This window comes from Talpa europaea (assembly GCF_964194135.1).
Source record: "Talpa europaea genome assembly, chromosome: 9".
Taxonomy (NCBI): domain Eukaryota; kingdom Metazoa; phylum Chordata; class Mammalia; order Eulipotyphla; family Talpidae; genus Talpa; species Talpa europaea.
The window spans coordinates 36260986-36282279 of NC_140076.1; the positions used below are offsets into that span (position 1 = coordinate 36260986).

The 21294-nt window shown below is 47.0% G+C and overlaps 2 protein-coding genes across 3 annotated transcripts in view; one reads left to right on the top strand and one right to left on the bottom strand.

The window, feature by feature from the left end:
• The window catches only part of KCNIP1 (potassium voltage-gated channel interacting protein 1), a gene marked incomplete at both ends in the record, with an annotated part of 340104 nt that overhangs the window by 302423 nt on the left and 16387 nt on the right, over positions 1-21294 (bottom strand). The gene's annotated exons all lie outside the window — the stretch shown is intronic.
• KCNMB1 (potassium calcium-activated channel subfamily M regulatory beta subunit 1) lies at positions 8228-15122 on the top strand (the record flags this gene model as incomplete). Its single annotated transcript, XM_084242059.1, has 3 exons — positions 8228-8361; positions 9751-9922; positions 14704-15122. The coding sequence occupies 3 exons, from the start codon at positions 8228-8230 to the stop codon at positions 14971-14973; spliced, it is 576 nt and encodes a 191-aa protein (XP_084098185.1). The 3' UTR covers positions 14974-15122.

The following is a 21294-nucleotide window of genomic DNA, read 5'->3' on the forward strand; positions in this document are numbered from 1 at the left end:
CACCTGCATGTGACCACTTGGCTCCTTCACAATTTGATTAGAGGCTTCAAGGGCAGTGCCCTCAAGAGAGTTAGTGCCCAGTGAAAGCTGTCCCACTATTTATGTTATAAGGTGTCAATTGCGCTACATTCTTTGGGTGAGGTAGTTACAAAGGTCTGCCCAGGTGAAAGGAGGAGCACGTAGAAACACCCTCTTGATGGATGGCAATTGTGTTGCATTGAAAAAAGAACATATAGGAGAGGATTCACAGGGATGTGGCCATCTTCAGAAAATGCCATCTGGGGCCTCCCTGGTGGTGCAAGGGGTTAAGACTCAGCACTATGAAGCTATCCGCAGTCACTGCAGCATGAGTGTGATCCTTGGCCCGAGAGGTGATCCACATGGTGCAGCAGACCTCTCCCGCCTCGCCCGCTGCTCCCTTCAGCAATGTATTTCAGTCAGTCTGCCTGTTCTGCTCCCCACTCTGTCTCTGGTGAATCCACTCACCCACCACATCTCTGACCTGCACCCCAGCTCTTGTACGCAAAAGTAAATAAATCTTAAAAAAAAAAAAAAAAGAAAATGGCATCTGCCACACTATGTGTCAATTAGCTGAAAGATCTCTTATTTCACAAAACCACCGAGGGTCTAGGTATTATTATCTCCATTTTAAAGATGGACAAACTGAGGCCCAGAGAAGCAAAGTAACTTACCTTGGGCAATTAATGTAACCTCTCTAATTGTCAGTTATCCCTGCTATGAAATGGGGAGTAAAACCTCTATTTGAATGGATTCCTGTGAGCCTGCAGTGCTTATGATCTTAAGGGGATTATTGGAAGGATGAAGTCAGGGAAGGTATTTTGTGATTGCAAACAGCCCATGCTAATGCAAAGTACCAATCTTTATTGTTGTAGCATCATTATTCCCCCACCCTCCACTATGATCATGTGTCACACCTATCCCTACAATCAGAAAGGCACCGGGGTTCCATCCACATACCCTCGAAAGAGAGAGGCCCTTGTCAAAAGCATTTTGCAGGTGTAGACTCACTTTTGGAGCTGCAGAAGAGCTTGCACTCCCTTTCCCTACCTGTCCCCATCTTGCAAGAGGAAAAGCACCTTGGGAAGAATGCCAAAGTTGGCTTACAAATTCCTGGTGGGTCACCCTTAATTACTCATGCAGTCTGTTATGGGCAAGGAGCCCCTTTTTCATACTTAAAATGGCTGTCTTTGCACTTTGGATCTCTCCCCCTGGAGAGGAGGAAGGACTGGCATTTTTGCATTAGTGCATGGGACCCAGGAGGACCCTTTCACTCCTGCATGGATCAAGGACCATGCTGCAAAATCACTCCTCAAGGGATTCATTCTAAGTTTGTGTCCTCATTGTGATCTGCCTGCGAGGTCTAAGGCCAGCCTTTAAGAGAACCCCTTTTACTATGCTGTGCATTACACAGACAATTTACTCTCCCGCTAATATGATTCAATTAGGAAGGGGACTAACTACTGGAGCGTGTCTCGAGGAGGCCACAGCAGCACTCTCATTTCATGGCCTGTTGGGCTGGCTGCTCACAAAGCTGGAGGCAGGATTGAAGGAGGAGGTGGCACTTATTAAGGAGGCACCATGGGACTGTGCCCACTGACCTGTGGCATGGGGCACGTAGGGTGACCTCCCAACCTCAGGTAGCAAGTGACTGTATGATGGAATGAGCTCTCAGATCTTCAAGCAGCTCTGGGCTCAGTAGAGACAGCTCAGCCTTGCTATCTGGAGGGGCCGTCTTGGAATCTGGCTCCTGCCTAGAAAGCACAGTAATGGTGGTCCAGCCCCACTTTCAGTTTCTTCCTCTGACCATTGGGTAAAGTGAGGAACAGAGACAACAGATCACCAGCATCAGGCCTGATACTTCGGAGCAACTCAATATATGATCTGTATCTGTGGCTGAGTTTTAATCCTTAAAATAACTCCTTTACAGATAAGAAAACAGAGGGAAAGCTAGAAATATGTCTTTGTTTGCAAATGCCGATGCTCGCTTGTCTTCTTGATAGGAACAAATCTCTACAAGCCCAAACCACACTTTGACCATCTCCAGGAGGCACTTGGACCTGGTGGCTGGGAGCAGCTGTGAGGCTCCCACTGCTCCCAGCTTCTGCTTGTTTGGTCTTTAAAAGGTGAGTTCATTTCCCCTACCCCAAATCCTCAACATCTCTCACCCTCAGCACCACTCTGAACAAAGTAAGTTTTTAAATTCCAAGAGCACAGATGAGAGAACTGGGGCTCAGAGAGGTGTGATGATCTGCCCAGGGTCACACAGCATGAAACTGCAAGAGCCAGAGGCGGGAAAGTTTGTCCATTCCAGTGAGCATGGGTATAGGTCAGCCCTCCAGCGCCTGACAAGCCCCACTGCTCCAGCATCAACTTGACTCCCTCCCCCAGGTCAACAAAAGAGGAATCATTTCCCATTCCTGGCTTCTCTGCCAGCCTGGAGAGACTGAGTGAAAAAGAAACATCTCCAAATAGATCAGGTCCTTGTTTCCTGGTCTTTCCCAGCTTCTCAGTTTTGTTGGTTGTTTGAAGGCTGTTTCCCAGGAGATTGTGGGAATGCAGGTGCAAAGGCCTGGGGGGCGGCTGCCCTCCCTCCTCCAGGCTGGGTACCTGCTCTCCCAACTTGGCGTCCCAGGGCTGTGTGCTCAGACGTGACCATGTTTGGGCATGGAGGTTCGTCCCAGATGGAGACCAAAGGCCGCTTCCCAGGAGACGGGCTGGGAGCCCGGACTTCCTGCTTGCAGCTGAGGCACCTCTCTCGGAGTGGGGGCTGGGGACCGGGCAGAAAGAAAGTGTCCGCCTGTCCGAGACTCCAAGGCACGGGGGAGACTGTGAGTATTGTGTGTCCAGAATACCTGGGGAGTGGTTTCTCTAAAGACTGAGGACAGAGGAGAGATTTCAGGGGGGGAGGCAGCAGCGGGCACTCGCTTCCTCAAGGGGCTGTCCATCAAGATTCTGAGCTCGAGGGGGACTGACATCCCCGTCACTGGGGATTAATACTGCTGGATCTTGGCCTGGTGGCCAGGTGGGGGGCAGCTGGGGCTCTGTGGTCAGTCCCTCTAGTAGTCCTGCTCTTGCCTTCAGGTTGCAGTTGCCAGAGCAATCAGAGGGCAGCAGCCTGGGCAGCATGACTGCCCTGGCACTTATCCTCCAGGAGAGGGTGAGATAAAAATTGGCTCAGCAAGAATACAGGAGATGTCTGCTCCAAACCTTCAGGGCTTCCTTTGTTAATAACAATGGCTAATATTTATCGAGGGCTTGCATTGGCCAGACACTGGGATAAATACAAAAATTTGATGTATCATTTGATCTTTATCAGGACTCTCTGGACAAGCACTATTAGTCTCGTCTCACAGTCACTTGGGTGCTAGGTGGCAAAGCCAACAATTGTTTTCTTTTTTAATTTTTTTTTATTGCAGTAATACTGTTTTACATCATTTGTATTTCAGAAGGACAGGATGCTCCCCTTCAGGTGTTGTTTCCACAGCGCCCCCAACCACCCAAGCATCCACCGTCTACCACCAGAGTCTCTTGTGCTCCTTTCCTGTTTTGTTCCTGCCTCTCCCCATCCCGCTCTGGTAGCCTCAGTTCTGTAGTCTGATTTTGTTAGGGGGAAAAGGATGTCCTAAAGCTAATTCCATACAGGCTTTGTGGACTCCACCCCCACCCCAGACCAAAGCCAAAAGACACTGGGAACAACAAATCCCATCACCACCAAAGGGAAGGTGGCTGGAACCTGAGGTTGGGGTTAAGCAGCCAGGTTTGGTATAAAAACCAGACACGTGGACTTTGGGGGGATTCCCCTTTTTTGGCTCTCTGCCAGCTCGCAGCGTCCAGCCAGCTCTGAGAGTGACTTTGGGTTTCCAGGTCGGCGGATCGGGTAGGACGCATTAAAGACTTTATTTCTCTATTTTCTCCCTGAGTTGTACATTTTCCTTATATCCTTTTCCCTTGTAAATAGACCTTTTATTAACCTTTTGTGTGTATTAATAAGTGGAGTATTAATAAGTCCCTTTTTAAGCGCGCGGGTGAGGACCCACAGCCAGGCAACCCATTTTATATCGGGGCTGCTCCGTAACAGTTTCAAGGGTTGGCATTTTTAGTTTGGTTTTATCTGACCTTGTTTTTTTTTTTTTTTTTTTTTTTGGTTTATCTATATTATTTTTAAAAAGATTTTATTTATTTATTTTTGTGTAGAAGAACTGGGGTGCAGGACAGAGGTGCGGGGGTGGTGAGAATATTCACCAGAGCCAGAGCGGGGAGCAGAACAGGCAGACTGACTGAAATACACTGCTGAGTGGAGCAGCAGGCGAGAAGGAGAGGTCTGCTGTGCCATGTGGGTCAGCTCCCTGGCCAGAGAACAAACTCAGGCCACAGCGGTGATAGCGCTGAGACTTAACCCCTATACCACCAGGGAGGCCCTGGTTTTTCTATATTACACATATAAGTAACACCATTTGGTATTTTTCTTTCTCCTTCTAGATTATTCACTTAGCATAATCCCTTCCAATTCTATCCATGTTGCCGCAAATAGCATGAGTTTATCTTTTTTGATGATTGAGTATCATTCCACCGTGTATATATACCACATCTATTTGATCCTCGCATCTGTTTTGAGGCACTTAAGTTGCTTCCAGAGCTTGGCAACTGTAAATAGTGCTGCAATGAACGTAGAAGAGCAAGTTTCCCTTCAAATTATGTTTTTGTGGGCCTCCCTGGTGGTGCAAGGGGTTAAGCACCGCACTATGAAGCAATCCGCAGCCTCTGCAGCACGAGTTTGATCCCTGGATAGCCAGGGAGCAGCCCACATGGAGAGGCAGACCTCTCCTGTCTCACCTACTGCTCCCCTCATCAGTGTATTTCAGTCAATCTGCCTGCTCTGTTCCCGCTCTGTCTCTGCTGAGTCCTCTCACTGCCCCCTCCCCCATCTCTGGCCTGTCCCCCAGCTCTTGTATGCATAAATAAATAAATCTTAAAAAAAATTATGTTTTTGTAATATTTGGGTAGATACCTAGGAGTAGAATTGCTGGGTCATATGGCAGGTGCCTTTTTAATCTTTTGAGAAAGATCCACACTGCTTTCCATAGGGGCTGGGCCAGTCTACATTCCTATCATCAGTAAGAAGATTCCTTTTTCTGCATATCCTCACCAGCACTTATTGTTTCTGGTCTTGTTAATATGGGCTATTCTCATGAGGTGGTGTCTCATTGTGATTTTGATTGCATTTCCCTGATGAGAAGAGATAATGAACATGTTTTTTTTTTCATGTACTTCTTGGCCATCTGTATGTCTTATTTAGAGAAGTGTATGTTTAATTCTTCTGTCCCCTTTTTGATTGGGTTATTTGTTTTCTTTCTGTGGAGTTGTATGTGCTCCTTGTAGGACTTGCAGTGGGTCAGGCACAGGGATAATTTTTTTTTAAAGATTTATTTATTTATACAAGCACTGGGGTACAAGCCAGAGGTGCGGGAGGGTGAGAGAATTCACCAAAGAGCAGGGAGAAGAACAGGAAGAAGGACCAAAACACACTGCTGAGGGGAGCAGCGGGCGAGACAGGAGAGGTCTGTAAATCTCCCTGGCCAGCCCGAACCGGCACAGCAGATGCTGTGGACAGCTTCACAGCACTGCGCTCAATCCGCTGCATCAACCAACGGGGAGGCCCTCTTTTACCCATTTTAAGTTGATTTTTGTGTATGGTGTGAGGCAGGGGTCTAGTTTCATTCTCTGCATGCAGCTGTCCAGTTTTCCCAGAACCTCCTATTAAAGAGGCTTTCCTTGCTCCAGTGTATATTCTTTTCTCCTTTATTGTGGTTTTTTAAAAAGATTTTATTTACTTATTTTTGTGTAGAAGAACTGGACTGTAGGCCAGAGGTGGGGGGCAGTGAGAGGATTCACCAGAGACAGAGTGGGGAGCAGAACAGGCGGACCTACTGAAAATACACTGCTAAAAGGAGCAGTGGGTGAAACAGGAGAGTCTCCTTTGCCATATGTGGGTTAGCTCCCTCGCCAGGGATTGAACTCAGACCACTGTGCTGACAGCGTGATAATGCTGAGACATAACCCCTATGCCATTAAGGAATCCCTTCTTCTTTATTGTAGTTTAAATGTTCATATAAGGTGGGTTTATTTCTGGGGTAAAGCCAAGATATTTAGCAACTCCTAAAACTTGGAAATTCTTCCTGGAGTCTAACTGGAATCCCTCCTGCTTTAGTAACAATCCATTTTTCCTGTTCAGACCTGGGAGATAGCACCAGTTCCCACCCGTCCTCCTCGGAAGGCTCTGATTTGGATGTTGAAAGCCAACTTCTTCCCCAAGTCATTTATCAAAATAGAACCCCTAGCATGGTCTTGGAGGATTTATCACAACACTCCAAATCCACTCACTGGGTATGGACAATCGCGCCACCACACTACAAACACGTGGGATCTAAATAAGCTGCAACCTTGCCATTGTTTCCTCCTAAGCTCCTAGACCTACTCTAGGCCCTACACCAGGCCCTACCTCCCTAGCCTCAATAGTGCCTAGGGCTGAGAGGGTGTAATGTGGAGACAGTTTAGCTTGGAAGGCAGGGACTTGCCTAGGGCACCCCTCAACATACTCTTCAATTCTACCAGGAAAGACTGCTTTGCTGTGGTTACTCAGTCTAGGTCCTCAAGGCAGATCCCTGTTGGCCCCAAAGATTTGTGGACTATATCTCTGGGGCAAGGCAGGTGACAAGACCCCTGGGCAGCCTTGGGGAGGCAGTCCATGGGGCATTTTTCCCATCTCTAGGTGTCATGCTGGTTACTTTAGGGCCCTGACAAGGAAAATAAAGTCTGTTCTAATAACTGGCTAAAATTTACCTTAAAACAGGATTATGGAGAAAACCCTAGGACCTTGATGTCTTTGGTAGAAATGGCAGATAAGGTTACCTTAAACAAACCAACCGAAAACAACATCAAAGAATTGGCTGGAATGCTATGGGGCAACTTGCAGAACAGATGAGAAACATCCACAAGGCACAGAAGCCAGACAGGCTCTGGGACTCCAGGGGGCACACAGGTGGCAAGAGTCACACCCCTGCAGGGTTTTCCATGGGCTCATAGAGGGAGGGGGAGGAGGGAAAGGAAGAAGGAGGAGACAGGGGGGAGCAGCGGAGGGCAGGACTCACTGTGCACAGGGGCGAGGGCAGAAGGGGGAAAGGAGAAAAGCTGCCAGCTACTTCCTCCTGGGCCCAGGGTGACTAGAGCCCAGAAATGTGAAGGCGGTTGCTGAGGCCACCATAATACCTTCTTCCTCATTTAAAGGAGCGATGGCCTACAGGGCCTATGGCTGCCTTCTGAGGTCCTCAGCAAGCCACCCCTGGCCCCATCAGCCCTGCTCAGGATCTGTTTCAGCTGACCTATGAAATGCTTCAAGTTTTTCTGAGACAAGTGTCCTAGGACAGTGAGTGGATGCTCCACCTATGTGTTCACTGTATTTGTGCATCTCGTAGTATTAGTTTCCCGATGCTGCTGCTGTCACACATCAGTGGCCTGAAACAGCAGTGGTCTACGTGCACACAGTTCTGGAGGCCAGAAGTCCCAAATCAGCCAGGTTTGGCAGGGTGGAGCGAAGGTGGCAGCAGGGCTGTGCTCCCTGGGAGTAGAGGGGAGCACATATGGTCTCTTGCCTTCTCTGCTCCTAGAGGATGCCATTTCCTGCTGGCCCTGTGACCTCCATCTCTGCCTCTGGCTCACACCCCCTTCTCCTCTTTTACATCTCGTCTCCCTTTGCCTCTTTCTTATAAGAAAGCTTGTGATAACATTCAGGGTCTACGTATAGGATAATCCAGGAACTTCGCCACATCTCAAGATCCTTAAAGTTTTTGTGACATTAAGTAACATTTACAGGGCCCAGAGCTGAAAACATGGATATCTTGGGCCCATTACTAAGCCTATCACATGCTGTGTGACTTTGAACAGTCACTTAACCTCTCTGAGCCACAGGTTCTTTTGTCTATAGGATAGGGATGACTATATTTGCCTCTAGGAGTTGGTGGGAGGCTTCTATGAGGTCAAAAGAATTCTGTGAAGTTGTAACGCTTCATGTATAAAGATAAGGGTGATAATGCTATTTGAGTACCCGTCCTGCTCACCTTCCTGCTCCCTTCTGTTTAACTGTCACCTGTGCTGATCTCCCATCTGTTTGTCTCTGTGGTCCTAGAAATGACTGCTGTTCCCAGTGGACATGGGGAAGAAGCTGGTGATGGCCCAGAAGCGGGGAGAGACTCGCGCATTGTGCCTGGGTGTGGTCATGGTGCTGTGTGCTGTCATCTCCTACTACATCCTGGGTACCACCATGCTGCCCCTCTACCAGAAAAGGTACTGCACCCTCCTGTTCTGCCCCCTCCTCCAGCTTCTCTCCTAAGTGTGTTGGTTTGGTAAAGAACCAGCCTCTTCCTATGCCTCCCCAAACCCTCCCACTAAGTAGGAAGGTCTGGATAATCCACTTTTCAGGGTCAAGTGCAAAGGTGACTAAGTTGAACTGGATCCTCTTGTCTGGGACTCTGGGATTTGGGATAAAGAACCAGAAGATCCTCCTCATAAGAAACAGCAAAGGATCAGAGCAGATACTCCAGTGTGAGCTTGATGCCAGGAGGGATCACAGAATTTCGTAGCTTATCTGCACAGCTCGGGAGCCCCTCTGAAACCTGCCAGTCAGGGGGACATCCAGCCTCCTGCTGAATATTCATGTGACGGGAGCTCCTGACCTATACTACCTACTAGTAGGCTTTACTGACAAGTAGGAAGTGTTGCTATGGAGCCAAAATCTGCTACATAGAATGCTGTACTGGAATCTCAGGGAATGTTCCATGCCCTTGCTCCCTGACATGTCAATGAGCCTTTGAAGGAGAGCTGCGAAGTTCCTGACTGATCCGTGCTCTACGTGGAATAAACACACAGTTCTCTCAGCCTGTTCCTAGGATAAATCTCAGACCCCTGCAGCTGGATCTCTCAGCAGCAGACAGGTCCCTCTGTCTGGCAGTGTCTCCTGTCTGATAAATGGGAGATGAGATGAGTCACAATTGTTTCTCTTATGTGTTGATGAGGCTGTTAGCCTCTCCTGGGCCTGCTTCTTCCTCACTTTTTACAGTACTGGAGCAATTCCAGGCTGGAATCTTACTGGCGTGAGCCACCACTCAGGGAGGCACCATGTGCCTCCAACACAGCTCTCCAGATGATGGTGAAGCAACATCCCCACAATCTTCCCTACCTCCTAGTCTAGTCTTTTTAGGGAAAAGAGCACAAATTCTGAACCCCTCCCCAGATCTGTCTTCTCATCCTGTGTGGTCTTGGGAAAGTCACTTGGCCTTTCAGAGCTTCTCTTTCTCTCTGCAAGATGAAGATGATATGAGGTTGGAGAGGTCTCGGACCTGGCTGCCCCTCAGAATCACAGTAGGGAGCTTTAAGCTCTTGCTGGGGTCTGGACCCCAACCACTGAGAAATTCTGATCCCCTTGGTCTGGAGGCATGACTTGAACATGGGGATCTTTTAAAAAAAAAAAACCCAGGATTTTTTGGTAGCCAACCTGCACTGATATTGGTTCTGGGATTCTTCCCCTTGCCCCAGGACTCTGGAGTCATGTTCCTTTCGAGCTGGATGCTTATAACAAGATGAGGATGCCAACCCTGGATGTTTCTAAAGGGGTTCAAATAGGGTCTTCCATGTCACCCAGGTTCTCAGTTGTATGTGTATATGTGGTTTTCCCAGCATATGGACCCAGAAAGTCACGTGCCAATTGATTGAGACCAACATCAGGGACCAGGAGAAGCTGGAGGGCAAGAGGGTGCCCCAATATCCATGCCTATGGGTCAACGTGTCAGCCATGGGCCAGTGGGCTGTACTGTACCACACGGAGGACACTTGGGACCAGAACCAGCAGGTACTACTGGGGGGTCTGGGGCCACATCCCCTTACTGACAGCTGTGTGGACTTGTCCTGACTGGCACCCATGCCCACTCTGCAGAGTAGAGGCTAAGAAAGAAGAAGCCAGTGACCAGGCTCTATAGCTTACATAAGGTCAAGCTGGGCCTACCTCTTCTGTGTTGTAATCAGATAGACCTGGCTACAAATCGCAGTTCTGCCACTAAGTGACTGGCTGAGACAGGCCACTTAGCCCATCCAAGCCTAAGTTTTCATCTTCAATGAAGTGTTCTATGCAGTCAGAGACAATATCTAATATCCTAAGCTCAATATCAGGTGGATGTTAGTGCTATTACTTCATCCTATAAACTGCATCCAGGCCCACTATTGCCCACATGGAGAGGAACCCTGTGACTGTACCCCCACACCCCTAAAGAAATCAGAGACCTAGGGCTCGCATGACCTCTGGGGCCAAATGCTTGGGAGACTTTCCCATCACTGCCTTCTAAACGCCCTCTCCCCAATCCACCACTGCAGCCCTTCCTAAAGGAAATACAAGTTGGTTCATATTCATTCAGTCATTTACTCACTCTGAGACCCAGTTCTCACTGGCAGCTGGAAAATGGTACTTCGTCCTTTCATCCCCATAATTTTCTGTTCTCTTTTTGACACAGATCCTTCCCAACTAGGTATTATCTCACATCTGAGTTCTCCCCTTTTGAGTCCTGGAACACTAACACAGGAAGTGCTCAATGACTACAGAATGAATGAGTGAAGTGCCCACATGGTCAGGCATATTTTAGGAGCTAATGCCAAAGCAGTCAGGAGGTATGGCTGTAAAAACTGATTAAATGGTTTTTACAGAGACTCTGAGTCCACAAGGACTGGTGTCGCATCATCCTAGGCTCATGAATGACACAGTTCCTTTTGCATTTGCACCAGAAGGCCAGAGCTTTATCTGGAACAAGTTTACTCCAAATAATACTCATAGTGCTGTTTTTAACAGGCAACAGAGACATATGTGGCCCTAATAGACATCACCACTTTCTAGGAGAATGTCTTACTGATTCCCAGGGTTATTTAAATTCAAGAAAACCATAAAGAGGGGAAATATTAATGATATTCCAGTAGTATATGAGCTGTGAGCCGGGAATCTCTGCCAATTACTATTAAACTATGGAATTAAAACAAGATCAAGCAAGTGGGGTTTCCTTAACTCTGGCTGTGCATTAGATCCATCCAGGGCTTTAAAACCAGAGTCCCACACCAGGCCAATGGAAACAGAATTTATGGGCACAAACAGAAACACAGGATGGGCCTAGGTGGGAATATGAATTTGCATCACGAGAGCTTTCTAGGTGATGCTAAGATTTAGAATACTGCTGTGAGCAAATGGGACTCTTTAAAGGGTCTGGAGCCCTAGGGGCATGAGCAGAGTGGTGCAGAGGAGTGGGGGTTCAGTTATTGGGTAGAAAAGCAAGCACTCTATACAGAAGTTAGGCTTGCATTAAGGATGGATGCATCACAAACTGTCATAGTTTGAAAGCCAATAGGATGGGAAGGGGCAGGGTAACTGGGGTGGGATGGGGGAGTCAGTGAGATCATGAAGAAGTGGGTATGGGTAGTGCAACGTGGTTGTGCCTATTATGTTATCACTAGTGTGACTCAGCTCCATGTGATGGAGCCTTCAAACCCACCTGAATCAGTGCATACTTGGGACCTAGACATTTTGATTTTTCCCAAGGAGCAAGAGCAAATTCTTGAAGACATGTAGTAGTGATCACTGGTGCTGGAAGTGTGTGTGGGGGGGGTTGGGGTGGGGACAGTGTTAGGAGCAGGCTGGCATCTCAGAGGAGGGAGAGGCCAGAGCTTCCCTTGAATGAGCTGTCAGTCACACATGAGACATGCCTGTGTGGCCCTGGAGGGAGGGTGGCAGCAGCTGCTGGCTAGTCTATCTTCCTTCCCACGGCTCCCAGGCAACACCAGGAGCAGTGCTAATGCCTCCCTTGTGGGTCACTGGAAGTGCCCCCTATGTTTCTGCCAAGCAGGTGGGTGAGTGGGTCAGCTGCCCTTCCACTTTTTTCAGCTCTGAGGTGTAAGAGCCAGTGTTCCAGGCCAGAAGGGGGTACCTCTGGAATCACCTGCAAAAAGCCTGGCCAGGTTGTCTCTCCCCACACCTTTCAGAGAAAGGGGGCTGCTAGACTGCTTTCAGTGGGCATCCTAAGCCCCTTTCTATAGTCCATTCTGAGGATAGTCACACTGGGGGGCTAAGGAGAGCAGATGGGTCATTTCAGATCCTTCAAGAAACTCAGTAAGGTTAGATGAAGCCAGGCCAGGTGGGAGAGGATACAGGCAGGCCCTGGGCTTCTGGGGTTTGGTCCTGCAGAGTTAAATCCTGTGCAGCGTCTCACCTGGCATAAAGTATCCAGACTAACCCCAAGTTGGCTAAGCTCTCATATCAAAGTTGGCCCATAGACCCTTCTTTAAGAAGGAAAGAAGCTGCTATTGGTTGTAATTTCATAGTTAGAACTTATCATCGTCATCATCATCATCACTAGCATCATTCGTTTATCAAGCACTTACCATGAGCTGCGCTCTATTCTAAGTGCTTTACATGCACCGACTCATCTAATCCCCACAATTCCACTGGGCAGGCACCTCATACACACATTTTACAAGACTCAACAAGGCTGTGGCACTTGTCAATGTCACACAACTCTGAACTGGTGGTTGAACCTGGACCTGTCTGGTCTTATTGCCACAGTTTTGCTCAATGAGCTAGGTAACCCAGAGTCAGCATTGAGGCTTTGGGGAGACTTGGCTTAGGTCCTCACAGCTCAGCATTCTGAATCCCCCTGAGACCCTGTGGTGCCCAGTTTGAATGCCAGATTCCTCAAGGGCCAGCTTCTCCCCCAGACTATGCCACTTGTTGGCTGGTTGGAGACCTACTTCTGGAGGCAGCTTCCCCCCTCCCAGCTTGTCAGAACTACAAATACTTTCCTCCTCTGTTCCAGTAAATGCTGTTAGGTCAGCTGTGGGGCTTCATTGAAATTCAGGGAGTAACCAGGAGAAGATGGCTCAACACTTTTACATGTTTTAATTTTGGACATGATGTTATTAGAGCACTGGTCTTCAAACTTTCCTGCATGAAGGAACCTCTTGATTGCTGGGTCCTACCCTCAGATTAGAAAGCTGTACTACAGGGGCCTCCCTGTTGGTCTTAGCACTATCAAGCTATTGCAAGTCACTGCAGCATGAGTTCGATCCTGGCCAGGGAGCTAACCCACATGGTGCAGCAGACCTCTCCTATCTCACCTGTTGCTCTCCTCAGCAGTGTATTTCAGTAGTTCTGCTCTCTGGTGAATACTCTCATCCCCGCACCTCTGGCCTACACCCCAGTTCTTGTATGCATAAATAAATAAAAATAAATCTTTAAGAAAAAAAAAGAAACCTGTAGGGCTTCCCCGGTGGCGCAGCGGTTGAGCGCTGGGTTGCGAAGCTGCCCGCAGCCTCTGCCGTGCCTGTTAGATCTCCGGCTGCTCCCCGGCCACCGGAGGAGGGTCCCACATGGTGCGCAGACCTCTCCTGCCGCCTGCTGCTCCCCTCAGCAGTGTACTTCGGTCCTTCTGCCTGCTCTGCTCCCTGCTCTGGCTCTGGTGAATTCTCTCACCCTTCTGCGCTTCTGACTGTACCCAGTGCATGTATAAACAAACAAACAAATAAACAAATAAATAAATAAAATGACACCCAACTTTGTAGTTATACCTTAAAAAAAAAAAAAAAAAAAAAAAGAAACCTGTGCTATGGCCAGCCCTCCAGGAAGGAGGGTGGGGATCACTCTTGCACAGCATCTCCCAAACCAGAGGCAAAACAGGATCTCTACTTGTGCCTTCTCTTTGGAACTTGCCAGCTGGACCTCATCTGTCCAGGCCAGCAGGTTTGTAATAACAATGATCAGTGTCAGACTTAAATGTGCACCAGGGCCGCCTGCACAAATGCTTTCTCATTAAGTGCAGGCTCTCTTTCCTTTGGATCCTCATGTCAAACATCAGCTTGCCAAATCTTTGGTTTTTGTTCATAGAGATTAGACCTCAAAGGGTTTTCAACTCACATTTTCACCCATATGTTAAAATTGCAAGTGTTCACATTAAAATTTTGTTTTCTGGCTTCTCTGGAAATGTTGGAGGCCTGGCTACAATAGGTATGGATCCAATGTTATCTATGGTCCAGGTGAATGGCTGACCCCCAGCCTGCATGCATCTGCTCTCTCCATTCCCCAGGCTCCTCGATTCCCTGATGATTTTCCATGGCACCGAGGTACCTGGCCCTGATCATCTCCCTGCTCCCAGTTCACTTGGCATTACTTGGCATGAGCCTGTGAGTCACTTGCACAGGACCTCTACTCTGAATCCAAACACAGAGCCCACTTGACCAGGATCACTCATTGGTCTCCTTAAATTAAATGTGAAGTCCTTCTTTAATAACAGCTTTTGAAAGATATTGCTATCAACCCATTTTAAGGTTGAGAAAGGGTAGTAAGTCATTTGCTTATGGTTCCATAGCCAATAGGAGCACCAGGACTCCAGATGGGGCCCTGCTCCAGGCAAGGAGGCTGTACCTGAGAAGCCCCAGGGCTCACCATGCTCACAAAGGGCCTGTGAGGTGCCCCACCTGCCAAGCTTTAGACAGAGTCCTGCCTCCTACCCAGAAGCCTGCCCCCAAAGCTGGCATTTTTGACTCCTAACAAAGCCCTAAGAAATAGGAGTTTCCAACCCCTGGTGCTCTTGCTTCTTCCCACAGTGCTCCTACATCCCAGGCAGCCTGGACAACTACCAGGCGGCCCGGGCCGACGTGGAGAAGGTCAGAGCCAAATTCCAGGAGCACCAGGTTTTCTACTGCTTCTCGACCATGCGGGAGAATGACACCAGGGTCCTGTACAAGCGCCTCTACGAGCCTCAGGCCCTCCTCTCATCCCTCTTCTGGCCCACCTTCCTGCTGACTTGCGGCCTCATCATAATCGCCATGGTGAAGATCAACCAGTCCCTCTCCATCCTGGCGGCCCAGAAGTAGACCCATCTATGCCACCAACACTGCCAGGGCCACGGGGTATGGCCCATATGTACCATACCTCTGTTTCCTCCCCCTGGTTTCCCACTTTCCCCCTCCAATCATTCACGGATGGCCTTGAGAAACCTCTTTGTTAAGTCAGTTCCTGCTCTGGAGTATGCAGTGGCTCACTAGTGCCTAGGAGAGTTCAAGGTCAGCCAATCACAGCTCTCCCTGACCTGCCGCCATACCGCTGACTCAGGCCTTTCCTACTGTGCCCCTGTACCCCTGCACAGATGTTGATGCTTCCTACCATTGTGCCCATGTCCTAGGCTGGTTGTAAGACCTGTCTGAACCACCCAGGAAGCTGCCATGGCAAACCTCAGTTCCTCTTTTGACTCTCATAATTCAAACAATAGTAATTTCCACGTTTAAGGCAGACTTAGAATATCCCTTGTCTTCAGAATACTAGGTGCTATTTATGTTTTTATTCCAATGTCAACAAATATATTGAAAGCAATAAGAAGCTATATGGAAAGATACTAAATTCAAATATATCAAAATACTAACAATGGAATGGTGGCTAATTTGAATTTTCTTCCCTTTCTCCTTTTTGTATTTGTGGTCCTTTTCTAAATTTTCAATAATAGCAAGGTTGCTTTCACTGTGTTTGTTTTTAATCAGAAAGGCAACTATAGATGTTATTTTGGAAAACATTTAAAAGGGTAAACTACTCCCACTCCCTGGTCACTAAATAGATGGGGTGAGCTCTGGGTTCCATCAGAGACAGGCTTTGGGTAAATAATCTTAAGAACCCTGTAAAGGGAAGGCAACCACATAGATGGGGGTTTATGATTACAATGAAGGCAGGTGTTTGAGGCAAAGGTACTGGCCCTATCAGGAGGCCCATCACAGACCTGAGAAAGGCATAATTGGAGGGAACCATCACCTCTCCTGTTACTGCTCCAGGAAGGATTCCTAGAGCAATGGTTCTCAAAGCGTGGTCCCTGAGCAGTGGCATCAACATTCAGTGTAGAACTATGCAAACGGCACATTATCAGGCCCCTACCTGACCCCTGCCCAGCCCTGCCCAGCCAGAAACCTCAGGAGGGTGTGGATTGGTGGGGTGTAGTGGAGTGGGGTGGGGGACAAAAAAAGGGGGCAGAACTCTGTGTTAACATGGTGGGCGGCAATTCTGATGTATGCTCAAGCAGAGCCCTATCACCTGGCTCTTTAAAAGGATCAACTGGCTACTGGGTAGGGCAGACACTGGGCTGGGTGCAAAGTTAGTCTGTTGTCTCTAAAGATCCTTCTGGAACTATGAGTCTAGATAAAGCCCTGGGTGTGAATCCTGTATCTACATATGCTGCATCTCTCTGATTCCCTGTTGTTTCATCTATACAAGAGAGACTCTTCTTTTGGGTAGAGGGGAGGGCTGAATAATGATCTGGCATCTAGCAGGTTGCCACAATGAAAGCTATTAATAACAATAATAAGTAACCAATAGTCAGAAACTCCCAGAAGACATTAAACCAGTCTATTGTTATATTAACTAGTCTATTATGAGTTAACAAGACTAGCTAGAATTATTGGTGTTTATTCATAATATGCCAGGCTCTGTGCTAACCAGGGTGCCTTGTAAAAATTCAGCAAGTTTCTACTGAACCCACGTCATGGATGAGGAGAAGCAATACAGTACAGTGGTTATACATGAGGTCTTTTGACATGTCCAATGTCCACCTGGGCTCAAATACTCTCCTGTGACATTCACCAACTTGGTGACTGGCAAATAACCTCTCTGTGCCTCAATTTAATCATTTGTAAAATAGGAAAAAATAACAGTGTTCCCCTTTAGGGTGATTGGTATTAAATGAATTATATAACATTTTTTAATAGTGACATAGTAAATACTATTATAAGATATTATAAAACATTGAGGCTCGAAGAGGTCACTGGCCAAGGTCATACATATATAGTAGGTCAAGGGCTGGGAATCAAGGCTATACTGTGTGATTCAGAACTTGGCTGTCACCACAGCTGAGCAGACTCAGCTGAAGGGCTGAGAGACCCAGCCACCCCTGGATGAGGAAAGGAAATACACTGCTTCTCTGGAATTCATTGGTGTCCTCATGCAGGGCAGCGATCTGACAGGAGGGCTCTTGTACATCTGCACCTGGACAGCTGTCACTTCTAACCAGGGACCTAATGCTCCCCATTCCCTCCAGGTCATTTTCTGGGGACATTCCTTCCAAGGGGAGGCAGCACATCTCTCCCAATAGTTTTCCCTCCTGGACTCAGAGAAGTCTCAAGAATCCTCTGATTCTTTTAAGAAAGTCAGCGTAATATTGTACCATAGCTTGGTAAGATATTACCACTGGGGGAGGCTAGGTAAAGGGTACATGGGAGCTCTATTATTTTTTACAACATCATGTGAATCTCTACTTATCTCAAAATTTTAGTATTATCTTAAAAAATCCAAAGAAGTAGAAAAGTTCCCATGATGAATCTCATTTAAAAGGTTTCCTTTGCATACAATTCCATGCATCTGTATCTGGAGGATTAAAATACACAGAAACTCGGAATGTCCAAATAGGATTTGCAGGAGGAAATGGCCACATCCCTCTAGAAAAATTAGTACCTGGGGATACCCAGACCCCTATCCTTTACGTTATAAACAATGACCTTCATTTGCTGGAGACCAATGCTCTTATCTTGTCAACAGAGACTGGCCTACTTCTATCAAATCCCACACCTGCCTGCTGCTCACAGAACTTCACACCCAGGACGAGTGTGAAATAATGGGCATTTAAGTATGATGACTCAGACACAGAGGGAAAATGTTTCTGAAATAATGGCTGCCTGGGAGCAGAGATCCTGCACCAGTTCTTAATAAATCACTTTACTAATGTGTGTCTAGTGCTTTTTCTCTCATGGCCAGAGACTCAAAGCTGAAGAGTAATACCTGGGGTGCTCCCCTGAGGCCCTGCCCTGGAGATCACAGCCAAGGGCATGGGGAGGAGCCAAGATGACTCAGACTCAGAGTTTGCCTTCAAGGAGCTTTTCATTCTTGCTACTCTCCCTCCACCCCCAACCACCATCGTCAAAAGTTCCTTCTTTATTATAATTAGGTTTACATGGACAAACCTATTAAATGACACAAATTTTAAAGAGTACATTATAAAATACTAATAAAATTCTAGTTTTTGTGATTTAAGGAAATGATGCCAGCCCTCCACCCCTCCAAATCGACAAGTCATCCAGAGTTTCTCCCATTTCCAAACTCCTTGTGTGAGCTGATTGTAAACTGCATTTATTCTACTTCTAACAGGCAGTAGAATACTGCTACAGGCTGGTGCATAACTATTCAATATCCTTTGGGTAGTCTTGCATTTGTGGAAGTCTGAATTATATGAATTATTTGCAGAGATGTTGTTTGAGCAAAATAGAGCTGGTCTGCACTTGCCAGTCACTGCCCTTTCGCCCACAGGAACAAGAGAAAGATCAGATAGGCCCAGAGAAAACAGTGCAGTCTGGTATAGTAGTTCTCAAAGAGGGAACTTTTCACACTATATTAAGATGCTATTTGCCTTTTTTCACTCTTGTTCTTTTACCAGCATTTGTGAAAAATTTCAGAACTTAGGTGATATCACAAAAAACTGAACACAGAAGCAGATATGAGAACCCAGCTGTCTTCTATTATGCCAGACATTAAAGAGATTTGCAAAAGTGTAAAAACAATGCCACTTTCTTGATAAGTTTTTAGGGAAATTTTTGTAAATATTTTAACAAAATATGGTATATGATAATGTTAGTAAATAGATTTGTTATTGTTAGTTTTAAATAAATTTTCAGTAATTTAAATGAAGTTTTCTTTGTTTTAATTTCTGAAATGGTAATTAGTAGATATAACCCATATAAATCAAATCTCTTTGGGGTCCTCAATATAGTTTAAGATATTAAATAGTTCCTGAGACAATAAAGTTACGAAACTGCTGACTTAGTGCATCCAGAGGCGGGGTCTCCCTGTTCCCCCCACCCAACTTGCCCTATGGACATCCAAAGCCCTCCCCTAGATTTCAGCAGATTCCCACTGGGGGCCAGCAGGAGAATTTCAGATTTCCTAATCCCCCTGTCTTCTGGCTCTCTCTTCCAGAGGAGAGTTGCTTTAGATTATTTCCCACCCACAGGTGCTTTCCTGGATCTTCATGTCAACTCAAATACAGAACTCAGCTTCTTCCTCCAAGTCCAAAGCACTCCCCACTCAAATAAAGCACACGCTCATCAGCCGGTTTCCTTAAAGGCTTCTGAATTGGAGAGATGTGTACTGACGCACGGCGAGTAACTCCCAAGTGAATGGTGGGCAAGGATTGTGGTTCATCTCAAGGGTTGTGATTCATCCCATGGCTTGCTCCTTTCCTGGTTGCCAAGCAAGGGTGGCTTCACTCTCCTATAACCGCCATCAACCCACACTAAACTCCCTTATGCCTGATAAACATAAACTAAAATAGGAACTTTTTAAGCCTCAGCAGCTTCAAGACATGTCTCCTTCCTCGCTCCTAATGAAACTGGCACTGTACATTCTGGAGCCCCCGCCATTCACCACCATGGTGATTTTTCAAATTCAAATATAAACACCTTCTGAGTTCTTTAAAGATCAGCTGATGCTTCCCTGACTACAACATTCCTCTTTACTGACACTCTGTGTCAGCATCTCCTTTGATAAATAACTCACTGTTATTCTTCTATTTTGGCTTCTATTTGGGGAGTTACTTATCCCTGCACAAGAATCTGTCATCCTTAATAAGAGTTAACATTTGTCAAGCACCTGTTGACTAGGATTTGAGTTCAGCTTTCACATGCAAAACTCATTTAATCCTAACAATATCCTTTGAGGTTATTATTACTGTTTTCACTTCGTAGAAGAGGCTGAGGCCCAGGCCCAGGCCAGAGACTTAGTACACAGGAGAACAGGGATCCAGATCTGGGCATCTTGGCTTCAGGCTCTACTCTCTATCCACTGCCTTCCTGCCCCATAGTCTCTGCCCATGTCTAAAAAGAATAATGCTCCCAAGCAGAACAAGGGCAGTCCTGAGAGCCTGCAGAGCCTCCTGAGAACCTCCCTCTACCTTCCCACAAACTCAGGCTCTTAACTGGCTCCCTGGAGTCTCAGATCTGAAGAGGCAGTAGATATGGGGTGTGGCTCATATCCCAAAAGTCCCTGCAAAGATTCTGATATGGGCACCATCATGATGGAAAGGATCCATGTGGTCAGCTACATTTTGCCTTGATGCCCTGATCACCCAGCCATGCCCATCCAATGCCAGCTGGAGCCCAAGCATGCCATGGCCACAGCAATCTGCAAATGGGAGAACCGACGAGAAGCTAATCTGATGCAAGTCTTTCTCAGGGGCCCCACACTTGTCTCAGGGGCACCTGCTTACTTCTCCAAGTGTTCCTAAACCATTAATAATACACTCCAGGATTTGCCCAGGAGTTGTGACCATGCTCATTTACATATTGCTTTGAGCTTATCAATGATAAGAGTAGGGTTGTGGGATATCTTGCTATTTAATCTCTCTAACTCTATTGGCCACTTATGTGGTATTCCTAGCAACATCTTATGTGCAAGTGTTTTTGAAAGTGTGTTTTATAAGCTGTCGGTTCTTTGCAAGTCCTGGAGTTGAAATTCCCTGAGCCATAGGCTAGAACCTCACTGATCTGGTGCAGCCAGATGACTCAGAGGGTGCCTAACCTCATGGGGGCCTCCTAGCCAAGCTGCACCAGCCCTCTCCAGTCTCAGATCTCAGACCCATGGGAACGGTGGACACACCCACACAGAAGTGGGGGTTACCTGCACCTCCATCGGGTCCTCTGCTGTCAGGATGTCTCAACATCAGTTATTTTCACTTTCTCAGCACATGTTTTAAAGACTTTTTTTTGCCCCATTCTTACATTTTTGGGGTAAATTTTAGCTTAATATGACCTTACTCTGACAACTCAAAATGATGCCTTTTATTTGTTTTTGGAGAGAGGAATGTTCTGAAAAATGAGAGCTTGAATCTGGCCTATCTATGACTTCAGGTAGTTTATTCTCAGAGCCTTAATTTCCTCAGTTGGAAGATGAATGCAGCATCACTGATTTTGCAGGAAGTTTGTGATGATATGATGCAATAACTAATGGGAAGCACCCTACACTGTGCCTGGAACATAAAAGATGCTCCCCAGATGTTCAATCTCTCTTTGAGCAAACATATCTCCTCCTGATCATACAGATTCTTCTCTGAGCTCAGGGACCTTCCTATGGTCCCCTTTCTCTCACAAGCAACTTCCACTTCTCTTGCTTGT